The 18,580-nt window shown below is 46.7% G+C and overlaps 1 protein-coding gene across 14 annotated transcripts in view; it reads right to left on the bottom strand.

The window, feature by feature from the left end:
- The window catches only part of BCL11A (BCL11 transcription factor A), a 102,713-nt gene extending 88,346 nt beyond the window's left edge, over positions 1–14,367 (bottom strand). For 3 of the 14 annotated variants that reach the window (XM_082746726.1, XM_082746728.1, XM_082746721.1), the window contains exons 1-2: positions 12,335–12,780; positions 5,088–5,417 (exon numbers count right to left, since the gene is read on the bottom strand). In XM_082746726.1, the coding sequence (XP_082602852.1) occupies positions 5,088–5,417; positions 12,335–12,389 (385 nt within the window). In that variant the 5' untranslated portion in view covers positions 12,390–12,780. Of the gene's footprint in view, positions 1–5,087; positions 5,418–10,008; positions 10,254–12,334; positions 12,859–12,999; positions 13,128–13,277; positions 13,371–14,019 lie in introns of those variants that run through there. The other 11 variants (XM_082746725.1, XM_082746719.1, XM_082746722.1 and 8 more) reach the window with 10 other exon arrangements.
- Between the last annotated feature and the right edge of the window lie 4,213 nt (positions 14,368–18,580).

The raw sequence follows: 18,580 nt of genomic DNA, 5'->3' as shown, positions 1-18,580 counted from the left end.
GAATTCTGAAAAATACTTCCCTAAGATTTGCACGTTTGTTATATACTCCAATTTAGTCCTCCCACATTATCCAAACTACATTGAGGCTGCGGTGTGAAATTAATGATTTTCCAGGACTTGAAAATGTGCCATTAATATGCATCCAGCTCCCCTCTTCCCTGAGCTTAAGGTTCGCTGTCCTGACATTGCCTGCCCGTTTCTACACCCAGTTGCATTTTCCAGCCCATGGGCAGCTCCACAATTAAATGCCACATTCACAAGGAGAAAGGTGTGCAAAACAGATTTCAGATCCTTTAAAGTAAAAGGCACAACTTGCAGACGCAAGGAATGGGGTGATTTAAGAAATTACAGGACTGTTTTTTTAAGCTTTCACAGAATGAACACAGAGAATGGGAAGGAAACTTTCCCCCTCTGCTCCTGTTCTTGAAGTGAATACATATTTGTGTTTCCAATAAAAGGCCATTTTTACATTAACTGTCTGTAACAGCAGGAGACTGAAAAACTAACACAATCTCTACATCACACACAGGATGATCTTCATATCACGTGGCCCTATTCTCAAAACTATTATTTATAAAAGACAACTAGAAAAATGCACAATACATCTTTTCTGTGTCACCGAAAGGGTAATGTCTGAAAAACTTTGGGACCTTTGGGATCTTCCACATTTTAGATTTTTTTTTTTTTTCCTTTTTGGCTTTCCGAAGCAAATTTAGCAGCCATGCGGGCCACTGTGTTTAATTAAGCTTTCAAAAGTCCTCTGACAATGCCAACAATTGTAAGACACTTCTGTGGCTCAATCATGCAATCACTGTGACAGTTCTATTTACAATTTGTCTTAGAGAGAGTTTCTCTGACATTGTACTTTGACAAAACATCCAAGCTGCCAGTTCACAACCTTTCTCGGTCTTATTTACAAATACAGCTTGTATATAGGACTCCCAGACTCATGAACATGAGTCTTTGGGTAGTGGCCTCACAAACACAGGCTCCCAGTGAAAATCCCAGATATATATAAGGAAACAATATTCTCTATTCTCTGGATTCAAAAGGTAAGTAAAATGTTCACCAGCACATTAGGGTTTTTTTTTGTTTTGTCTTTGTTTTTTTATTTGCTGTTTGCTTTTTCAGCTACCATGCTAAAAATTCACTTCAGAAGTCAGTGGTTTTTATTCAGAATCACATGAATAAAGAGAAATTAAAAATAAGTAGTCATACTAGGATACTATAACTTATAGTCTCATTTACAATTACACCATGAGGTACACAAATACTTTCCCAAATCCAGTCTGAGCTAGGGAAAGAATTAGAACGGGTACAAAAGGAAAAGGCAAGTTGATTTGCTAGATTCTGAAAAGCTTAAGTATGTTATACTTGATTTACCTTTAAGTAACATGCTGCTGTCTTTCTGTTTTGAATTAGTATTTCTCCCACCATTAGAGTAACTATCTTACATATTCTTATCCAGTGATGAGGTATATTGCCTAAGCAAATAATTTTGAAATACCCTGATATAAAGGCCTATGCTCATGATTTTAAGGAGAAAAAAATAGTATTTATCAATGGCAGTAGACTTGACTACATTTTATAGCACTGGTCATATTTTCTCCCATTCTCTTAAAAAGCTAATTTCATGACAGCCCAATCCTAATTTGAAGATTTCTGTGCATAATAAGCCAAAACCTCAAATCTGACATTGTGGGATTATATTTTTGGCCTTTTCTGTAACTGAACAGCAGTTTCCCACTCACTACTCTTTGAGGAGTATTTCCCCCATCATAAAATAGGAGACTAGAAAACACAGCAACACCCCTATTAAAAGGCCTCACTGCCAGTCACAGGCTACTCATACCTCATGGTGAGTATCTGACCCACAAATATATGCACTGGGCCCCCCACAATATAACCTGCTCATTTCCAGTTAAACGGGTACTATTGCAATGGTCTCAATGGATCACAGTCACACAATATTTTGAATATCTGAATGAAATGAAAAAGCAACCCGATTAACAGCGATGTGTTAATGCACGTACAGGTGGGAAGTACTAGAGCCCAGCCCCTTCTATTAGCCAGGTAAAAATCATCCCTTCTAAAAAAACACTCATCTTGGAGAGGCCTGTGTCCAGTCAAAATGCATATCACTTTACTACGGATTTAAAGAACTCTACCTTATTCTCCTATCTGAAAGCCCCCAAATTCTAAGCTTTATTTATCTTAAGAAAATCTGTCACTGTTTTATTCCTGCTTCCTGCCTATAAAATGGCACAGAGCACAGTGAGCTCAAATCCAACTTACATCACTTTAATAAAGCCTTTCCTACACAGCGCTCTTAAATGACTACTTTTATGTGGTTGCCAAACATATTCTTCTAGAGATTCATCAATAGATCTCTCTCCTAATACGGAGCACTGCTTCTCCTTTCTTTTTTGTGACACAATTCAAATATCTACTGAGTGATTATTCTTATTGTTTCCTTCCTTGCCATAAAAAGAAAAGCAGACTTGGAACTCGGAAGACATGCTGGAGAGAAATGGGCTAGTAATAGTGCACAGCCGTCTTCCAATACTTCCCTTCAGAGACACCTGAGGGCCAGGGCATCTTAATTTATGTGCAATGGTAGAATGTTATTTCACCATAGGAAACTCTTAATTCATTATTTGAATTATGAGAAGTTGTGATTCTACTTACTGACATCTCGCTTTGAGATGTGACCACACTATTTATGTTCAGCCAGTTCCAGGGTGGGAACAGGTGATTAAACACAATGAAAGGAATCAAGGCTTTGTAATTATTTGTGCATGAAAGGTTTACCTCACCTGGGTTGCAGCGCTGGTGCGCCCATTGAATATCTTAGCTACCTTACACTGCTTTTCATCTCAGTGAAATCATTTAGTATTAGCACTCTAAAAAACATATTTTAAATTTGCTTTCTTTTTTCTTTCTTTTGTGTTTGTTTTCATTCTTGTTTTTGGCAGGGTGGGGTGCTTCTCTAGGCTCTGCTATTACACTAGATTTTAAGAAAAAAAAAAAAAAAAAAACCTTCACGACAACCAGAAGTTAAGGAAAATATCTTTTCTTTCCTTATGTAGATTCACAACAAAGTAAAAAGCTTTCACTATAGTCCCTTTCCCCCAGCGTTTAGATTCCTCTTCTAAGTACAGAAGCACAGAATTTTGGAGCTGGTTAATCTGAGAGTGAATAACCTATTTGGGACCTCAGTAAGAAGTGTGGTTTTAATTCCTGCTTGACAGACACTGTGTTTTGTCTTTTAAACGAGCAGCTCGATATGTAAATACAATGTTACATCACGCAAGTGTTACTCCATATTTGGTGATTTAGAAAGGCTTTGGATCTCCGAAGACGACAAATCCCCTTCCGCCTGCTCTTGCTTCATTAATCATGCCTTACGTTTTCCTTCCAGTCACAAGACAGCACATGGAAATGGTCATTGCCATATCCTACTTGTGGGGGGTGGCGTGAACAGGGAGCGGGGGTATGAAATCTTAACCTACATGTCACATAAGCTAACTGTGGCGGATTCTAGAAAAATATTTTGTAAATGCAGCTTCTCTGGTACAGCTTTCTCATTTCACTAAACGAAAAGTATCTGAGGGTTATTACAGGAAGCATTAAAAAAAGAAGAAGAAAAAGAAGAAAGAAAGAAAATGCCACGTTTGATTTTAATGATCAAATTCAGAGGGGGAAAGGAGAAATAATACGACATTTAATCCCCTCTGGACCACTGACCTACTACAGTTCAACTCTGTGGTCAAACTAGGTCAGAAAGACAAGTTTCAGTGAATCAATTGATTATATGCACTATCTTTCCTAAAACTGAACAAACCTTCTGCCTTTTACGGGAGGGGGCAGGGGGAAACAGAAGAAAGGGATCCACCAACAGGCTTGGCATTTTTGTCACCACATATTCTGCATTCACTCTGTCTTGAGTGTTAAACCACTGTTGTTTCACAAAAACACGTTTTAAGGGTGACTATATAGGGTTGCTGTTTATCACTTAGAGTAGGGATTTAAGTCCCTCTGTTAGCCACTAATTCCTTTTCCCCGTGAGCTGCTCAGAAACCCACACACCTAGCTACTTCTCTGCTAAAATTAACCGAAGGAAGGAGAGCTGCTGAATATGTGTATGTATTTTTCCAAGAGAATTTTTACATTGTGTTATAGCAGAAACAGGGGAAGTCTGGACTGGACATTTGTAAGGGTGACATGTGGTTGTGTAAACCACAAACAAAATCAAGATACATCTGTCAAAACCACATCAGAGACAAGAGAGAGCACAGAGAAGCATTTATCATTTAGCTGAGGAGGCAGGATGCAGGGAGCAGCCGTTTCTGTCAAACCAACCTTTTGAAATTTCCAACATGCCCTTAAACTTTTCGAGTAAGCATGTCTGTGCGCTTCAGCAACTGCCCTCTCTACTCTGGCCTGGCCAGTCGAAAATGGCATCTTAAAGTCAAGGTCACAGTGTCATCCCACCACGGGGCTGTGTTTAATTACAGCCCCATACAGGCTGACAGCCAATATGGATCCAAGGCTAGCCCTGAAGCTCAGTTAACTCTTTCTACCCACTCCAAAACACCCTGCCAGCCCACCCCACTTCATGGAAGCCTTGAGGACTAACTGTACCCCTAGGGAGGTCTGACTAGGTATTCTGAATCAAAGAGGTCATCGGCCGAACTACCAAATGTCTGTGTGGCCACTTTTGCCTCCAACTGGTCACCATGGCTAGAGATGGACAGTGGAAACTGGGCCGGATATAGTAAGGTTCAACACTTAAAAATGAGAAGGGGAGAAAAAAAGGAAGAGAAATTCAGCATCAGTAGACCCAGATAGAGGGTATCAGATGTGTGTAGCACCTACATCTGACTCAGTGAAGTGGAAAATATTTATTTTTTTGTGTTCTGGACGGAAGCAATAGGAATGATTATTTTAACATTACAGGGCTGTCATGGACAGTTCACCTGGAGAAATACAGAAAGCACTTCACCACTCCTTAGTGCTTTGGCTACAGCATCTCTGAAAATGAAAAGAAAACATGCAAACAGCTTTTCTCCTTGCTTCTCATTTACCTGCTATGTGTTCCTGTTTGGGGCAAATTCCTCTAGATGACGTTGATAAACAATCGTCATCCTCTGGCGTGACCTGGATGCCAACCTCCACGGGATTGGATGCTTTTTTCATCTCGATTGGTGAAGGGGAAGGTGGCTTATCCACAGCTTTTTCTAAGCAGAGACTGCCATTGCATTGTTTCCGTTTGTGCTCGATAAAAATAAGAATGTCCCCCAATGGGAAGTTCATCTGGCACTGCCCACACGTGAGGAGGTCATGGTCCCCTTCTGGAGCTCCCAAAGGGCCGTGGTCTGGTTCATCATCTGTAAGAATGGCTTCAAGAGGTTCGGCTGTGGTTGGAGAAACAAAAGCACAATTATTAGAGCGCCAGAGAAGAGAGAAATAGGGGAAATACATTCTCAACCCCACCCCATCCCGCCACATTAAATAAAGTGTTTCTGGTTTCTTTCATATATTACCCAGAAACCATGAGCACCTAAAACATATAAGGATATGAAAGTTATCAACAAGAAAGCAAATTTATCAATGAGGCAAATCATCATATACTTAAAGAAAACTCTCTGATTTGCCTAACTCCTGAGAAGACACACACACACACACACACACACACACACTATAAACTGTATCTGGTTTGCGAGATTAGAAACAATGTTAACTGTTAAATAAATCCTTAAGGCAGGGAATATAAAGAAAGCTTAAATAATAACTACCCCCCAAACTGGTAAAAACATGGACTGAAACCAAATTTGTTTCTTTTTTCGTAGAGACTAAGTTGTCCATTGTGCCAGGGAATAAAAGGGGAGGTGGATAAATACACGTACCCTTTGTGTGTGAATGTATATACTCCAAAGTACACAGAGACATAACTACATAAATTAGAAAGCTACTATATCACACAGAAAATGTGCCACATGTACACCGCCATAATAAGAAAACGACTGCATTCACCTGTGAAACGGATCTAAATAATAATCATAACACAGCATAATTCATACTGCCAAAAACCTTTCTGATCTTACACTCAGCAGTGCCACAAAATCAAAGAAATACCAAATTCACTGGCAATTCTTCTCAGACACATTAGCTAAATGGGATACTTTTGAGTACTTAAGAAAATAAGCCAATTAGTCATTTTTTCATTCGGAAGAAAGGAATGCCTAAAATATTCTAAACATGTTTGCACTTGGTGGCCTCCATCACGTAAAAATCAGAATGGTCAAGCAAACGCCACATTTCAGAACAAGGCTGAGAAGTCCTTTCTTTAGACTTGAAATACTTCGCCTAATGTTGTCAAAGTTGACTAATTTTCTGAATGAGCTCCAAAACGCTTCATTATGGGACTATTTCTACACACATAATCACCAGTGGACGGTATAACAAGGTAGATATGTCTTTCATTCCTGTTTCCTTTTTTTTTTTTTAACTTTGCACCAAAATACTCTAGCATCTCATTTGAACAGCTTCTATCATTTTTTAACCTTCCAAAGGGAAAAAGAGAGTTGGTAAGTCTCTGCTCCTGAAACTATATGCTTACTCTAGCCAAAAAAAAAAAAAAAAAAAAATCACAAAATAAAAAACACATCCAGGATGCTGCCAGTTAATAAAACTGAAGCAGAAAATGTACAAGTCTTAAACAGTTAATCAGTCTGACCTTCTTTAGCAAGCTGCCAATTTCACATTTAATGAACTTAAAGCCACAGAGAATCAAAAAATAGATTTTAATTTGAGTGTAGAATATTGGAACCGATTTTGATAAAGTGCAAAAATCCAGTGAACTCAGGTTAAATTTATTTCAACCCTACCCAGGCTGAATATTGAGGGGGAAGATCTGGAGTAACTCCCAGATGTGCTGGGTGAAATAATATTGAGAGAGCCCTGCCTAGCTGCACCTGTGCTCAAGTAGGACATGTCATAATTTCTAGCCTCTGGTACTCCTACTAATTTAACATAAGGTCACCACAGGAATATGAAGGTTATATTCCCACTAATAAAGACAGCAAGGTAAGCACTTATGTTTCTTTGCCCAACATACTGACCAAAAGATAAATACAGAATACTACATGCACGCTTTTCAAATAAAAGGAGATAAACGGAAGTGCTTTTGCATTATGCCTCTATGTCATTTTTCTCCTACATTTGCTTTCATTTTGACCAAGAGAGGAACCGAATAAGTAAGTCATCTCCAAGATCCCTGCTATTTGAATTAAAGGTTTTTAATCTACATCAACAAATGTGGCTTTTGTTGTTGTTTTTAAGCATTAATTACAAGTGCTGAGGTTCACAGATTGAAGAAAGACTCAGAGGTAATATATTTTGCTTCATTAAAGTTAGTACTACGTAGAACCTTTGCAAAAAAAAAAAATTTTTTTTTTGAACTCCACCATTAAGATTCTTTTTTTTTTTTTTTTTAAATCTCCAAGGCCTGATATATTTCTGAAAGTGGAAATATTATTTAGGAGCAAAAGGAAATATTCTCCTAGGTATCAAATAGTTAAAGGTAATGCGGTGCAAACAGACTTGGTTAAAGTCTTCTAAATGTAGTGACTGAACTGATTTACAATCAAAACCAGGAAATGAAGTGGTAATTCAGAGGTTGCTGATTACACCTCCACATTTCACCTAATTAATTTTATAGGAGGCAAAGTTCTTGAAAATAACAAGATGATCAAATGTACAGATATAAAACCTGTAACCTCAACATTTTCTATGCTCTTAACGTAAATTATTGCTAATTAACAAGAATTATATCCTAATGTATGAAATATGTCTAACATCGGGCTTCTTGCAAAACATTTAGCTAGTAATGTTCAGAGAAATACCAAAAGGTGTTCTTATTATTGCTGCTATATTATTAAAAATGAGTCGAAGTGGGGCACAAAGAAAATATGAAAATACAAATCTCTTGGTGTAGTCTACTGATTTGCATTGACATCTTTTCTCAGTGGTAATCAACATTTCCTTTCTGGGCATCTGATAATTTCTCTGTATTTTAATGCAAATTCCTCTTTCCCTAAAAACATTCCTAACCTCAGCCATTTTACCCCCTCCCTCAATTCAACTCCATCCTCCTTCGCCCCCACAATACCATCGTTTCTAAGCTCCGGCCTAAACCTCCCGCTACAAAGCGGGGAGTCCAGGATTGAAGTGGAAGGGAGTGGGCAAATAATCATAATAATTAGCTGCGAATTCTCTACAAGAGGAGAAAGAAATGGAAAATAAAATGCTTCTGCGTTAAAACAGCAAAACAGACTGGAACGTCTCAATGCCCCAGCGGCTGACTGAGATCTCCTTCCTCTGTGCAGTTGTAAAGGAATAAATTTAAAGAAGGAAAAAAAAAAAAAAAAGCTTTAGAAGAAATGTAGGGAAGGAGCAAGAGAAACGAGGGCTGCTGGGGGAATGGGAGGGGGAAAAGGAGGTATGCCTTCAAGTTTGCTTTCCAAGTCCTTCCTTTTGATTGTCTTAACAGGGTAAGGAAGCAAACCTAGTCTGAAATGCCGAGAGGAAAAGCAAAGAAACAAAAGCGAAGGCTAGGGCGACAGGCCCGGGGCAGGGGACCCGGCGGGGGCGGGCTTTGCAGAAAGTGAAGTTGGGCGCCGGGACTCTGAGGCACAAAGCAAGCCGCTTGCTGGCTGCAGTCTCCGGCAGCACTCGCTGCAGACACGTGCAGCAGCGGCTGCCGGTCCGTGGGGCTCGGGCCAGGCCGGAGGCGACCGGCAGCCAGGGGCCCCTACTGCCGCGTCCACCGCGGTACCACCCTGCCTCAGCGTGAGCACTGTTCCCAGACCCCGCCAGTTGGAGAAATGGGAAGTGGGGCTTGGGAAACTCGGCCGGTTAACCTGGTGTAGTCTCGGTATCACCACACACACACCTCAAGCGCGGGCCCTGAAATTCATTCTGTGTCCCCAGGCTCACACTTTTTACTTTGGGGGAACCTCTGCAAATGCGTTTCTCCCGCAATTCCGGGCACGAGTGTGCGCAGCGCGGCGGCGGCTGCGGTTATTCATTATTAATGATGCTGCTAGCCCGCATCATTATGATGATAACTATTACTATTGTTGTGATTTCGGGCTCTGAGGCGAGAGCTGCAGGAGGCGGGGGAGCCAAGTGTCGGGCTGCAGACCGCGGTGCAAGCCCGCCGTAGCCGCCGTTGTCCGTGCTTTGCGCGAGGGTGTGGGGGTAGAAGTGAATCGGGAGACTAAGTGCAAACTTGCTCGAGCCCGCCCTTTGGCCTTGCCTCGAAGGCTGAGAGTGCATACTCCTTTCCCCCCCTACCAAAAATGCCTGCCCCCAAAGAGAAAACTGCACCCCACTCAGCGCCCGGCGCACCGGGTTGTCAGCCGCGCTCCCAGCGCCTCTCCGCAGCCCTGGCCAGAAGCATTTTTAAAGTCAAAATGAAGAACAAAGACATAAGGGGTGATGGGGGGAGAAAGGGAATTCTGCCTAACCGTCCGTTTCCCCCACCCCCACCCTCGCAAAGCTCGTCCCTCCCAGGCGGAGAAACGCAGAGTGGGGGAGGCTCTGGTACAGGTTCAAGTTCGCTGAGCTTTCTTGATCTTGTTCTGCCTCCTAGCGACCGAATGGCTCAGTCAGCCCAAGAAGGGGAGGACTGGGGGGAGGGGGGGGTCTTGAAGACCGGAATGGCTCCCGCCCCCTCTGCGCACCCAGAAAATGAGAAAGAAGCAGCCCCCGCACCCCCTCCATACTAGTCCTTTAACCCAAAGACCGCACTGAGACTAGGCGAGAGGCCGGCTAAACCCACCCAGCTTGGAGTGTACAGAGATGGACCCGGGGTGGGTGGGGGACAGGGGAGCAGCCCGGACTGCACGCCTTAGTCCGTCCTTTGAGCCCCAGTGCATCCTTCCGAAGAAGGGCCCGGCTTTCCCGAGTCCTGCGAACACTGCCCTTCCTTCCCGCCGGTACCTGGCCGGGCTGTAACTTCACACCGCCGCGCGCCGCGTCTGCTCCGCATCCGGCGCGGCCGGGGGAGTGGGGGGCGGGGGAGAGCGATGAGGGAGGGATGCGCGGGGGTGGGGAGAGGGAGGGCCCCGCAACGTGCCGGGGCGGGGGAGCTTCCGAAGTGTGTGACAAGTTCCAGGGCCTAGTGAAAAATTCAACTCCTTATGCGCACCCCCAACCCTTTAATAAATATAAAACAGCGTGTAAGTGATGGTTTTAAATTGCATCAAAAATTAAAATAAGGGTCACGAATGAGGAGGGGAAGGAATGTGGGCCCTCTCACGCCTTTCTTTCCCCGGCTGCCAAACTTTCCTAAGTGCCCACCGCCCGCCTTTCCGGACGTACTCAGTTAGCCAGGACCCAGTAATCCACCCACCACCCCCATAAAGGCTCAAAAGGACCACCGCCACCACCACTGACCGAGACGGCCCGGGTTAGAGGGCAGGAACTGAAGGGTGGGGTGCTCCGAGTACGGAGATCCAACACTCCCCCAAAACATACTCGCACATACTACTCTGCCCACTTCCCCAACCCCCACTCCCCCCTCCCCCCCCCCACACACACCTGGCCAGGCAGAGCTCGGGAGACTGGGGCTAGCGGCCAGACCCGGTGGGCGCGGGGCAAGGAAAGCACGTGGTGACCTCCCCGCGGTCCGGAGCTGCGGACAAGAACGTCGGGGGGTGGGGTAGGGGGGAGCAGAGTGCTTTTTCAGTTGCTTTGAAAAATAAAAATGCTTCGCAAAGCTGAGTTTCTCCCCAACCGATTTCGCAGTCTGGTGGGCTGGGAGGACGTCTGGGCATTGTGCTGGGGGCGAGAGTGCACTGTGGACCCGGCTGGCGCGGAGTCGCCGCTCGGCCTGCCGCTGTGCGGGCTGGCAGACTGCTGGCGCGGGGTGGGCGATCCCGAGCAGGGCGGGGGCGCGGCGAGGCCCGGCGAGGCCCGGGCGAGGCCCCGCCGCCGCCGCCGCCCGCTCCCGGGCTGCCGCGCCGCGCTCGGTCCTCTGTCTGTTTGTTGGCAGGAGGCTCCCGCACACGCGGTGCTTGTAAACATTCAGACACGAGATTTTTCCCAATCAAAATCCACTTCCACTTTTTTTGAAAATCTTCCAAAAAATAGTAAGAGGAGGGAGTTCCTCGCTCCCTCTCCATGCCGACGGCGCTCTAAGTTTGCAACTAAAAGGGTTTTAGGAAGGGGGTAATTGTATTTTCCCCCCTCTAATAGAGATTGAGATTTTTGCAAGGGGGGGGGTGGGGGAGTCAAAGAGGAGAGCGTCGCAGAAAACGGCTGGCTGAGCGTTTGGCTTCTGTTTGGGGGCAAGAAATTTTACATCCTCTTGCCTTGTTTTATTTTTGTTTTTATTTTTATCTTATTTTTCACATCTTTTCGCCGCCACTGAGGTTCGGCGGGGAGGGGCGGGCAGCAGGAACCCAGGCGGCTGCCGCTCGAGCGCCCTCCCTCCATCTCGCGCTTGCCCCGGGCCCTTGCTCCTGCACTTCGGCGGCGGAGGCGCGGAAGGGCAAGCGCGAGGAGCCCGCACAAAAGGCAGCGGGACAAACACCCACCTCGGGACGGAACAAAAGGCGGCTGCGCCGGCCGAGACTCTCGTCCTTCCCGGTCACCAAGCTCTCCCGGCCGCCGCGGCCCCTCTCCACACTCAGCAGACTCCAGAGCGCCGGGGGCCCCCCTCCCACAATCCCACTTTCTCACTATTGTGGAGATGACTACTTTCCTCCAGATGCACACTTGACCGTGAGCGCGCTGCTGTCCGAGGGCCAGTCTCACCTCTTTTCTCCCAGGGAATTGTTTTTTTGGCTTGGGCCCCCTCCTCCCGCCCCGTTTTCCTTCCTTCGGTGAGTGCAAGCAACCCCCCTTTTCCCCTTCAGCTCCCTCCTCTAGGTTTGCAAGAGAGTTGTTCGCATCCATAGCATTGTTCATTATTTTGCAAAATTGGAGGGGAAATCATTGCATTCCTTATCGAAAAGCGAAATAAAGCAATAGAAAGCATGAAAGAGGAGGAGTCAAATTTTTGTAAATTAAATAAAAATTAAAAGGTGCGTGCTATCCCAAAAGTGTACGTACGGCTGTGGTTCGGGATAGGAGGAGGTTTGTTTTTTGTTTGTTTGTTTTTTTTCCTCCCTTTAAGCTCTTTTATCCCGACTCTCGGAGGTTCATCTCGTGAAAAAATTTAAAAATGCATGCACACACCCCTCTCTCCCCCTCGCTCTTACTTCTCGTCCTGCGCGCTCTCGTGATTATTAATAATTATTATTACTATTATTGGGTTACTTACGCGAGAATTCCCGTTTGCTTAAGTGCTGGGGTTTGCCTTGCTTGCGGCGAGACATGGTGGGCTGCGGGGCGGGCGGCGGCGGCGGCGGCGGCGGCGGCGGGCGGACGACGGCTCGGTTCACATCGGGAGAGCCGGGTTAGAAAGAAGGAGACTCCAGAGAAAATATCTTCATCAGTGCCTTTTGACATCCAAAATAAATTAGAAATAATACAAAGATGGCGCAGGGAAGATGAATTGTGGGAGAGCCGTCATGGCTTTTTTTTTTTTTAAGCAAAAAAAAAAAAAAAAAGAGAGAGAGAGAGAGAGAGAGGGGAGAGATAGAGGGAGAGAGAGAGAGAGAGAGAGATGAAAAAAATGGCAAAAGCCCCCCTGAGCTGCAAGTTCAAGTGCGGACGTGACGTCCCTGCGAACTTGAACGTCAGGAGTCTGGATGGACAGAGACACACAAAACATGGGCAGGGCGAGCAGGAGAGAAGGGGAGGAGGGAAGGGGAAGCTCACACCAATGGACACACATCAGGGGCTGGACATGAAAAAGAGACCAGGACAAGCCAATGGCCAGTGCGGGGCGGGGGAGGTGCGGGGCGGGGGGCTCCGCAGACGCCAGACGCGGCCCCCGGGGGAGGGGCGGGCGGAGGGGAGGGGGCGCTGGGGCCTCGGGCTCACCAGTGGCCGCAGCTAGCGCCGTGGCGGCAGCGTGGCCGGGAGAGAAGAAAGGGGCGGCGGGGTTGGGGGGGGAGCAGGGTGGGGGCGGCGAGACGTGCGCCCTGCTCCCCCCGCCCCGGACGCGGACCCTAAAATGAAAGATTACTTAAAAAAAAAAAAAAAAATGCATGAGTGCACGGCTAGTCTGCAGCCTGGGTCCCGGGAAGCGCGGGCGAAGGGAAGCCAGGTAGAGTTACTCCCGGACACCCTCCTCCGTGCGCACACCCACTTCCCCTCACCGCTGAGCGGCTGCCGCGCTCGCTCCCCGCGTGCGGACGCCCGGGGCCGTAGTGAAAGCCAGGAGCTTGGAGGCTGCGCTCGGGAAACTTTGCCTGAGGAGAGGATAGCAAAGAAAAATCACCCGAAGTTGAGAGCTGAGCCTCCAAGTTACTGCTCCGCAGCGGGGAAGGGGAGGCGGGAGGAAGCGCGCGGCAAAACGGAGTCCAGCCCAAGTTTGGAGGGTTGCGGGCCCGGAAAGGCAGCTCCGGGGCCTCTAGGTGCCGGGGCAGCCTGGAGAGAAGGGGCTAGGGCGAGGGAGGCGGCGCAGGCCAGAGCTGGAGGGCACCCATAAGGCCGAGCCCGGGGCGAGGCGAGGGTGGGGGGTGGGGGGGAAGCTGGGATCTGAGCGCCCTGACAAGCCTTTGGGTCTGAATGAAACTGGGAGCACGGACTCGGGGCTTCCAAGGGTCGCCAAGATAGAGTCCAAGGAATAAAGAACGAGGAGCCAGACTAGGGGACACGTTCCAGCCCCCAGAGAGGAGTGCCGCGGCCCGGGGCGAGGAAGGCGCCGAGGCGTCCACCTCACGGAGCGGCCGCGGGCCAGAGGACAAAGCGCCGGCAGTCCCGAGAGTTCCAGTCCCTGGGAACCGGCTCCCGGCGCCGCGGGAGGTCCTCGAGCCGGGTCCCGGGGATGGACACACCCCCTCCCACTCAAAAGCAACTGCTAAAGCACAGAGGAACGGAAAGAAAAATGTTTCTTACAGGCAGGGCACAACTAGTCCTGTGCTGTTACCCGGGGAAAGAAAATGGGGAATGAAGAGAGAGCGACTGGCTCTCAGGAGCAGCTGGGGAGACCACGGTGGTGGGGTGACCGCCCTGGGTCAAAGCCGCGCTGCTCAGGCGCCCAGAGCCAAGGCGCAAACCCTGGCGCCTACCCGCCCCTCCGGCCTTTCCACAGACGTTCCCGGGAAATTAAAGAAGACCTGTTGGAAATAAACTCCTGTCTCTTTAATGCACACACGCGCTCGGTCGCGCACACACGCGCGCACACACACACACACACAGACACGCGCGCGCGCGCGCGCGCGCGTGCTGCCGCTGTCAAAAAGCGGGCTTCACTCTGGCGTGGGATACTTTCAGTTTTACGTAAAATGTACAGCAACAGCACCCCCTGCGATTGGAAAGTTTATTCAGAAACGTGTCTGCAAAGTCCCCCGGCGTCTCCCGCCTCCCAGCCTCCCCGCCTGCCAGCGCCACCCTGTAGCCTCAGCCGCCGCTGCCGCCGCTACCGAGACCGCGTTGCGATTCCAAATCAGGAAGGGCAGGGGAGGGGGAGAGGCAAACGGACTCAAGTCTGAAGGAGGCGCGGAGGGTGCAGGGTGGAGGCGGGTCGCTGCGGTCCGCGAGACTCGGAGCTGCAGGTGGACGTGTGTGAGTGTGTGTCTGCAGAGCGAGGAGCCTTCCTTCCCTCTCCTCCAAGCGGCTCCACAACCCCTCGCGTCTTCTCTTCCCCTCCTCAGTCTTAGGGACGTCGTTTCCGTCGTTTCCCCCACCTGGCTGGGGGCTTTATTGCCTTAAGATGAAGCCTCCGGCTTGCAAGCGCGCACCCACTCCCCGCCGCGCCGGTGAGCGGCTGTTTATTCTCCTGTTGTCTTAGCAAAGTTTCAAACCTATTAGAAAATGATTGGCTTGCCTGGCTCCGCGAAGCTTCGGGCCCCACTAAGGAAGGCAGAGAGGTTTTGATGCTCAACATGAGGAGAAATGTGTGCTGAACTGCGTTGCGTAATGTGTTTTGTTGTTATTGTTTCTCTCCAGCTTTGGGGGGGAGCACTCAAATCCTGTTTAAAAAGCAGGAAGATTAACTTGCAGTAAAGCTCTGTAATGTGTGGGTTACACTATTTCCCCTTTTTCATGAGTTCTTCAGAGCAGGTCGGCATCTCCCACTACTGTCTTTTTTCTTCTTCTTCTTCCTGTTCTTCTTGTCCTGCCTCCTCCTCCTCCTTCTGTCCTCCTCCTTTTCTCCTCCTCCTCCTTCCTCCTCCTCCTCCCCTTCCTCCTCCCCCTTCTACACCTCCTCCTCCGCTTCATTTTCTTCTTCTTCTTCTTCTTCTTCTTCTTCTTCTTCTTCTTCTTCTTCTTCTTCTTCTTCATCTTCTTCATCTTCTTCATCTTCTTTGTCTTTTTAAACTAGCCTCAGAGCAACCAAAAGAGTGTCATTGCACGGGAGGGGGTCGGCGTGGAGAAGAATGGTTGGAGGGAAGGTGAGGAGAGGGAAGAATAAAGTGCAACTGGGAGGTCTTTGTAAAATAAATAAATAAAATAAAAGCCTCTTCAGGTAACAACAGTGATTCAGATTCTTTTGGAACCGAGTTTTTCAAATTTAAGTATTTCCCCCATCCATCCATAAAAGTCCATATATAGAGAAGGTATATAAATGGGTGAATGTGTGTTGTGGAAATACATATGTATGATTTATATATAATGGTGTGTATAAAGCTTTTCAGGGTTGGCTGTAGTGTAAAAAGTAATGACTTTATTACCTCTGAAAGGTTCTGTGGTTCACATTTAACAGTCTTCTGAATTACAATTCATTACACAATTGTGTGCTCTCTAACACGGGCACCCTATCAGGGCTGCTATCTGTTGTTATTTCCAATAAATAACTGGCAACATTTTATTGATTTTCTTTTTTTAAAAAAAATCATAGGAAATTAAGCACTTAGTTACAAGTAGATCTGCTATGTTATTGCACTTGTTTCACATTCCAGGGGGTTCCTTCCAAAACCACATCTTAAAACATACATTAAAAACCCAGTTTTGCAGCTGCTTTCCCTAGGTGCCAAAGGAGAGGTAAGCAGCGACGTTTCCACCATTAACATATGTTTAATTTCACCACCATAAAATGCCCAGAGTGAAATAGGAACTGCCCTGCGCTCCCGCCCCTCCCCCAGCCTGATTTCACCCAGTCCAGAATTCTGGGGCTGTGTATTGGCATTTGATCCCTCTTCGTCGCGGACCGCCACTGCCGGTCCCTCGTGCTTGCGGGTCAGAGTGACGCCCCCTCCTTCATTGCCGCTGGATGCTCGCTAAAGCGCTCAAAAGTGGGAGGAGGAGGAGGGTTTGTATGTGTGTTAAAGAAAGAAAAATGTGTTGTTTTAAGAGGTTTAAAAATATTACAAAAGTATTGATTAATGATGCAAATGCTTTTGTAGAGGGGTGAAAGGTCACTTTAAAAGCGCACACTTGGATACACAATAAGTATATTTACCTTCCCAAAGTGGCTTTTAGAAAGTAATAAATTATGACAACGTTAAAATTATTTTCTGGCCATTCAGTTAACTTAATTTGGAGCTGTGGAACCTTTGTTAATTACGCTCCGTGGGCTCTTTCCCAAACCTTTGGTGAAGACACTGAATGTAAACTCCAGGCCAACAGACGACCCCTCCTCTCCCCTCCTCCCCCTTTTTATCTTGCCCGCGGAGGAGACTCCCCAGGACTTCCTGCAGTATATATTCTGCCTCTGATCTCCGTACTTAATAGCCAAGTCCTGGTTTATGCTTTATAATGTGTTGACAAGTTTTCTAACAGACTTTCTGAAATAATGCACATATATTCACGTCGGTTAGAAACCCACCGTATTTTTAGAGTCGAGTAGATCTATACCCTAATGCAGAGAGAGAGTGTAAATCATAGAGGATTTCATAGTCCTTTCAGTAGTTTTCGGTATGAAGTATGAGCCGCGTGGCCTCCAGACGTAACCTTTTAGAAAAAAAGACAGTGCTTTTATTTTATGGTGTAAAGTGCTTTTAGCTCCAGGGCTCTGAACGTGAATGTGGTCAACAAACAGCTCCAAGAGGGAGACTTAATACAGTCCCAGCCCTCGCGCGGAGGATCGCCTGGTGCGGGGGACTCGGGCGGAGCTGGAGAATGAAGGGTTAAAGGTCTGTCTCGATGGAAACTACAAGATTAAAATAAAATATTCACTGTCTGCCTTTAGGGGGAAACACCTTTATAGGCTTAAAGATAAATAAATGAATGATTGAATGAATGGTTAAAAATTGTTACAATCAGTTCCACCTTACTTTGGACTTCTTTCTTTTTCCTTTTTTCTTCTCTTTCTTTTCTTTTTTTCTTTCCTTCTTTTTCTTTCCTCTTTCCTCCTTCTCCTTCTCCCTTTGCCTCTTCTTCCTCCCCTCCCTCCTCTCCCTTCTCCTCCTCCTTCTCCCCCTCCCCCCCTTCTTCTTTTTCTTCTTTTTGGCCTAATAGCAGCTCAGAAAATAGAGAATGGGCAGTCAGCTTGATAAAAATAAAACTTGGGATTAGATTCTATACTTGACATAGGTTTTGCATTCCTAATACTTGAGGGTGGGAGTCTAGGGTGTCTTGAAGATGAAGAAAAAATTAATTTTAAAAAAGGAGGAGGTTGTGTGTGAGAAAGGGGGTGGACTTTATGTGGGTCCCCTAAAGGGAAAGGTGAAAAGAATGGGCCACAAACCCCTCTTCTTCCTAGCCTCCCTCAACCCCCATCTCTCTGTAACATTTCTTCCCCCCTTCTTGCCACTGTCATCCAGAGCTGAGGACCTAAGGAGGCCCCTGGCGAGTAGTGTCTACACCTTATGCAAGGGCAGACATCCCCCAGAAAGTTCCTGGGGAAACGGTTTGGCATTTCTCTAGAGGTTCCCTGGGCCTTTAGCTGGCTGGCAGGCTACTTCATCCCCCTGATTGTCCTGCCCAAAAAAAAGAAAGAAAAGAAAGAAGGGAGGTAGGGAGGGAAAGAAGGAGGGAAGACGGGAGGGAGGCAGTGAGGAAGAAAGGGAGAAAGGGGGGAAAAGAAAGAACGAGAAAGCTGAATCTGCTCTAAATAAGTCTATACTTGCCTCTAGACTGGGCTGATGTGTGCTGAGTCAATAATGTATGGGTAGGGGGAAGCAGTCTCACCATTTAAGTAGGAGGCCCTTTTGAAGACAAGAGGGAGTTCTGGTTATTAACACTGCTAGGTAAAATATTTAATTTGGTTCCCTACCATTGACATTAAAGACAGGTGTTGGACAATAAAGCCAGTCCAATGTACTGCTTTAAAAACATATAAAATTCATATACAGTAGATGCTCAATAAATGGTTTTGGAGTGAATAAGTGAATAAATCCTATTACCATGTGAATGAAACCAACATGACCATTCAAATTCTACTAATTTGCCCCAGAGACCAATAAGGCTTTGATAAGGCTTTGATCAGGCAACCTTATTATAAGAGCTAATTTTAACCTAAAAGTGATTCCCACCAAGGATGGTGACTTCAAAAAGATCACCCCAAATATTAGAG

The sequence above is a fragment of the Mustela nivalis genome (genome assembly GCF_964662115.1).
Source record: "Mustela nivalis genome assembly, chromosome: 8".
NCBI classification, from domain to species: Eukaryota; Metazoa; Chordata; class Mammalia; order Carnivora; family Mustelidae; genus Mustela; species Mustela nivalis.
Note: the sequence above shows the minus strand (reverse complement) of the source record. Positions and strands in the feature narration are given on the sequence as shown.